This window comes from Macadamia integrifolia, chromosome 2, assembly GCF_013358625.1.
Source record: "Macadamia integrifolia cultivar HAES 741 chromosome 2, SCU_Mint_v3, whole genome shotgun sequence".
Lineage (NCBI taxonomy): Eukaryota > Viridiplantae > Streptophyta > Magnoliopsida > Proteales > Proteaceae > Macadamia > Macadamia integrifolia.
In genome coordinates, this window is record NC_056558.1 from 1318204 (window position 1) to 1322688 (window position 4485).

The 4485-nt window shown below is 38.2% G+C and overlaps 2 protein-coding genes across 2 annotated transcripts; one reads left to right on the forward strand and one right to left on the reverse strand.

Annotated features, from left to right (window-relative positions):
- Positions 1 to 351: 351 nt before the first annotated feature.
- LOC122091677 (NDR1/HIN1-like protein 13) lies at positions 352 to 1158 on the reverse strand. The gene has a single exon (XM_042661723.1). The coding sequence runs from the start codon at positions 1156 to 1158 to the stop codon at positions 352 to 354; it is 807 nt and encodes a 268-aa protein (XP_042517657.1).
- Positions 1159 to 2540: 1382 nt separating this feature from the next.
- LOC122088362 (PLAT domain-containing protein 3-like) lies at positions 2541 to 3416 on the forward strand. The gene is made up of 2 exons (XM_042657610.1): positions 2541 to 2753; positions 2839 to 3416. Exons 1-2 carry the CDS (start codon positions 2676 to 2678, stop codon positions 3304 to 3306), a joined length of 546 nt encoding a protein of 181 aa, XP_042513544.1. The 5' UTR covers positions 2541 to 2675; the 3' UTR covers positions 3307 to 3416.
- The last annotated feature ends 1069 nt before the right edge of the window (positions 3417 to 4485 follow it).

The window sequence follows — 4485 nt, forward strand, 5'->3', positions numbered from 1 at the left end:
AAAAAAAAAAAAAAAAATAGAATCAATCGTCCCCATGCCCAATTTAAGACATACTAATAATATTAAGATGGGGAAAAAAGGAGAGAGAAAAAAAATCAATAAGCCCTTGTACAATGTCTTTTGCATTCGCCGGACCTCTCAATCAGAAGGGAAGAAAAGGTTAAATTGTAAATAAAGTAAAAGAACAGAAATTTGAAGGTTTGAGACTAAGAAGAGAATTAAGGAGATTAATGAAAGAAAATTTTTTGATTTTTTTTTTGCTACCTCCACCACCTCCAACAACAAACACAACACGCCATGATCCATCACCATCACCACTCTTATCATCGGCCACCCCTTCTTCTTCTATACTTATGAGAAGACTTGGATCTTTGTTTGACATTTCTGAGACAAGACCCTTGTGCCTTTCGCCAATGTATTCACAGTCAAATCACATGTAACAGCCATGTTCATACTCCATGAAGTCAAAACACCAATCTCCATCTTCACAGGAATGTTAACCAATAGAGACAAAGCTATACTTTCTTTCTTCTTCCCCTTTCCTTGCATGCTTTTCTGTAACTGAGAAGGTAACTTACCCTTCAACCCAGATAGTACAAGCCTGACCCTGGTGGAAGTTTTAGCCTCTGTGGAGAAAGCTGGAGGGTTGCCGGTGGAGATCTTATTTTGCTTGAAAGAGAGAGAAGCATCACCTCCTTTAAGGCAGTTAACACCCATTTGCCCATTAGGATTCTCAGCCTTTAAGGTGACATCAAACTCTGGATTCTTGTGGGAGTTTCCTGTGAGGAGGCTTTGGATGGAGAAGTTGACCTTCTTGGGCTGGACGATGAAGTAGGTGATACCTACAATGAGGAGGAGGATAAGGGCGAGGATGAAGAGGATGAGGATGGGGAAGAGAATGCAAGAGCACATAGATCTCTTCTTTTGTGGGGTAGGATTTTTCCTCTGACGCTCGAGATAGGCGGCGTTCTCTGGTGGAGGGACGCGGTAGATTTGGTCTTTAGGGACTTGAACGACGTAAGTGCCTGAACGTAAGGCGTCTTCAGTTTCATGAATTCCATGACCAGGAAAAGGAGGAGGAGGACGAGGAGGAGGAGATGTAGGAGGTTTACCCAAGTCTGGTTTATTGTAGGAGGCAGGTGGGACCCGCTCCTCCATGGGGAGGTGGGGAGCGGAGTTGCAGGTAAGAAGAGGAAGGAAGGTGGTAGAGGTGAAGGAGAATAATGGTGGTTGTTAATTGTTGCATTGGAGAAAGGGGTGGCATCGAATAATTTTTGGGATGAGAGAGAGAAGTGGAGGAGATGGAAGAGGAGAGAGAGACTCTGTTGTTGGATTGGAAGGGAAGGAAACAACTCGCGATTGTGAGTCATGACAGCCAAGACAGACTCACAATCCAACCATCACCGACCCAATCTATTGCTATTGTTAGATCATTTACTTGGTCAAAGATCTTATATTATCAATATCTCTAATTATCTAAACTTCAAATCTTTACAACTACCGTTGGATTGGAATATTGGGGGAATTCCCACATGGCTTAATTATCCGATCAAGGATATTATTTATCCATATTGCTAAGCATGTGGCTATGTTTGCCATAGTAGTAAAGTTTTCAGTTTACATGTATCTTTCTCATTAGAACTTTATATGAACATAATAACTTAGAAATTTGATAATATTGGTATATGAGTTAGCCCCATTTAGTTGGGATAAGATTTAGTTGAGTTGTGTTTGGTTTAAAAGTTTGGTTGAAAGATTTATTCTGATTCAATGGGAAATCTTGTTTTTTGTGCACTTACCTATCATGTTTGGATGGAGAGAAACTAAAGAAGATGAACTACATAGAAGCTTTAGATCTTGATGTCATATTATTTAACGTTTGGGAAAAACTGATCTTCAAGTTGGGTCCAAGGATGTCAAACCAACTTGAAACAATTTATCGAAATTGAACAAGTCCGTTTGCATCGAAATCGTGAAACCATTTAATAAGTGGTTTGAATTTATTGGTTTAAGATATGAGACCATTTAATAAATTAAGGGCTTTTGTTTTGATTGTAACCATTTAAACTGATTAACTTTTGATTTATCTATTTAATAAAAAGGTTAGTGAACTCTATCCGTCTAGCATTCTCACCCCATGCATAGTTGGGGTTGAAAATACTTAGCATGTGTGGGGGCAAGTGAGTCTTCTCACACACCCAATTGAGTCTGAACAAGGGGAACACTAGACGAACATGATTCTTTTGTCTTAGATATATAATATTTTCCTGAATCTTCAACGCCTCATGACCCGCATTCTACATTGATGAAATTATTTATACTTTTCTCTAAAATTAATTATTCAAAAAAAAAATTGTTTATAATAAATAATTGATGAGAAGTGTTCTCTGTCTCAGAGCGCGATTTACGCCAATATTCCCTAGGAATAGGCATGTTGTTCTGCCTTAGTGATCTTCCCATGCAGTTGTACTTGCGGATAGATCTCACCCTTGAGGAAAACAAATCCAAATACTGAATATAGAGATAGAAAAGTAAGGTATTCCTGTGTCTTTTACTTTTCTCCTCTCTATAAAGAAAAAAAAAAAAGTTTGGCCATCAAAGCTATACAATGAACAAACAAATCGCAAACCCAAATCTAGCAGAGAAATAGAGAAAGAAATCAGGGAAAGATCAAAATGGGAACTTGGATCAAGAATGATCACCTCTTCTTCTTGTTCGCTGTTATAATTTCCTCTGCAATTATAGCTCAATCTGTAAATAATCTCTCTCTCATCTTCTAATATTGTTTGTCAGATCAAGTCCCAGTTTGATTAACATAACTGAAATGTGGACACACAGGACGATTGCGTATATACGGTATACGTGAGGACTGGATCGATAGTAAAGGGAGGAACAGACTCGAACATCAGCCTAACCCTATACGATGCAGAGGGTCATTACGTAGAGATGCCGAATTTGGTGACCTGGGGAGGTTTAATGAGAGAAGGGCACAACTACTTCGAGAGGGGAAACCTCGATATGTTTAGCGGCAGGGGTAGATGCTTAAGGGCACCGGTGTGTGGAATGAACCTAACATCAGATGGATCAGGGGATAACCATGGGTGGTACTGCAACTATGTGGAGGTTACGTCGACGGGTCCACATATTCCCTGCTCGCAGCTGCTCTTCACGGTGGAGCAATGGGTTGCTCTTGACGTATCTCCTTATGAGCTCACCGCTACCAGGAATTACTGCAATTCTGATCTTCAGAGCATTGAAAAGAAGCATCAGAAACAGAAGATCCGTTCTGATTTGAGTGTGGTGTAGTTAATTGTTTTTAAATTGGAGATGGAATTAATGGTCCTGAATTAAGAGACGATTGGCCATCTCTACATGTAATTAAGAAATAGTAATTTTTCGGAATAATAAAATTTAGTCTCTTCGTCTCTGTCAAAATTTAATATTAATTCCTATAATTTCTGTAGAAATTTTTGTTTCGGTGCACAGCGGGGATTTAGTTCTCGGGAACACCGATATTGATCCGGATTGGTCTGGAATCCAGATCGTGGGTTTTACCACTATCTTTCATTAAAAATATATTTTTAACAATTTTACCCTTTATTTTTGTTATTGTATATTCTCGCCTCTTGGGTACCTGCATATTACAGATTACAGATAAGGAGCTAGCCCAGAACACTGTTAGTTAAAACGCGTTTGCGTTTTTTTACTGTTTAAAACGCGTTTTCCGGTATGCTATTATATAATACGGAAAAAAACAGAAATGGAAAAAGAATCCGTTTTAAACGCGTATCCATTTTTTAAGGGTAAAATAGGAATTTTATAAAAAAAAAAACCTATTAGTAAAAGTGAAGAGTGAAGACAATATGGTACTTGGTTTTTGGTTTTTAATTTCCATACTATTTATAGGAAAAAAATCTCATCTTTTTATAGCCCAATGAGTAAAGAGAAGCTAAAGTTAGCAACATCTCATTTTCTTGTAGCCCATTGGGCTATTTTATCTTGGGACTCCTAGAGCTTTTGGAATATTAGATGCATGTATACGGGTAATAATCTCTCAAATTGCATAAGTATACTACTGTTTTTTTGGTTTCGTTTTTTTGAAAACTACACGTTTAATACTCGTACCGTTCGTTTTCGTCCGTTTTCCATTCCCTTTTTTTTTACCGTACCGTTAATCGTTTTTATCTGTTTAAAACTCGTACCGTACATTTCTATTTTTTTGCCGTTCCCATTTTAACTAACAATGGCCCAGAATCGATCTTCAGAGAGAGGAAGAATAAAGTTGCTTACATTTGTTTTTAGGTTAAGTTTCTCTTATATTGTGGTTGATGATGACTCCCATTGGTCTAGGGGTATTCTTCCTTGATGACCTAGACATGCTGGAGATTGGAGGATCTCTACCAACGCAGTCAACTCCTTTCGTTAGAACAACCTCCATTAAGTCTATGCACCTATCCCATTTTCTTGCTTTCTGAACCCTTCTTT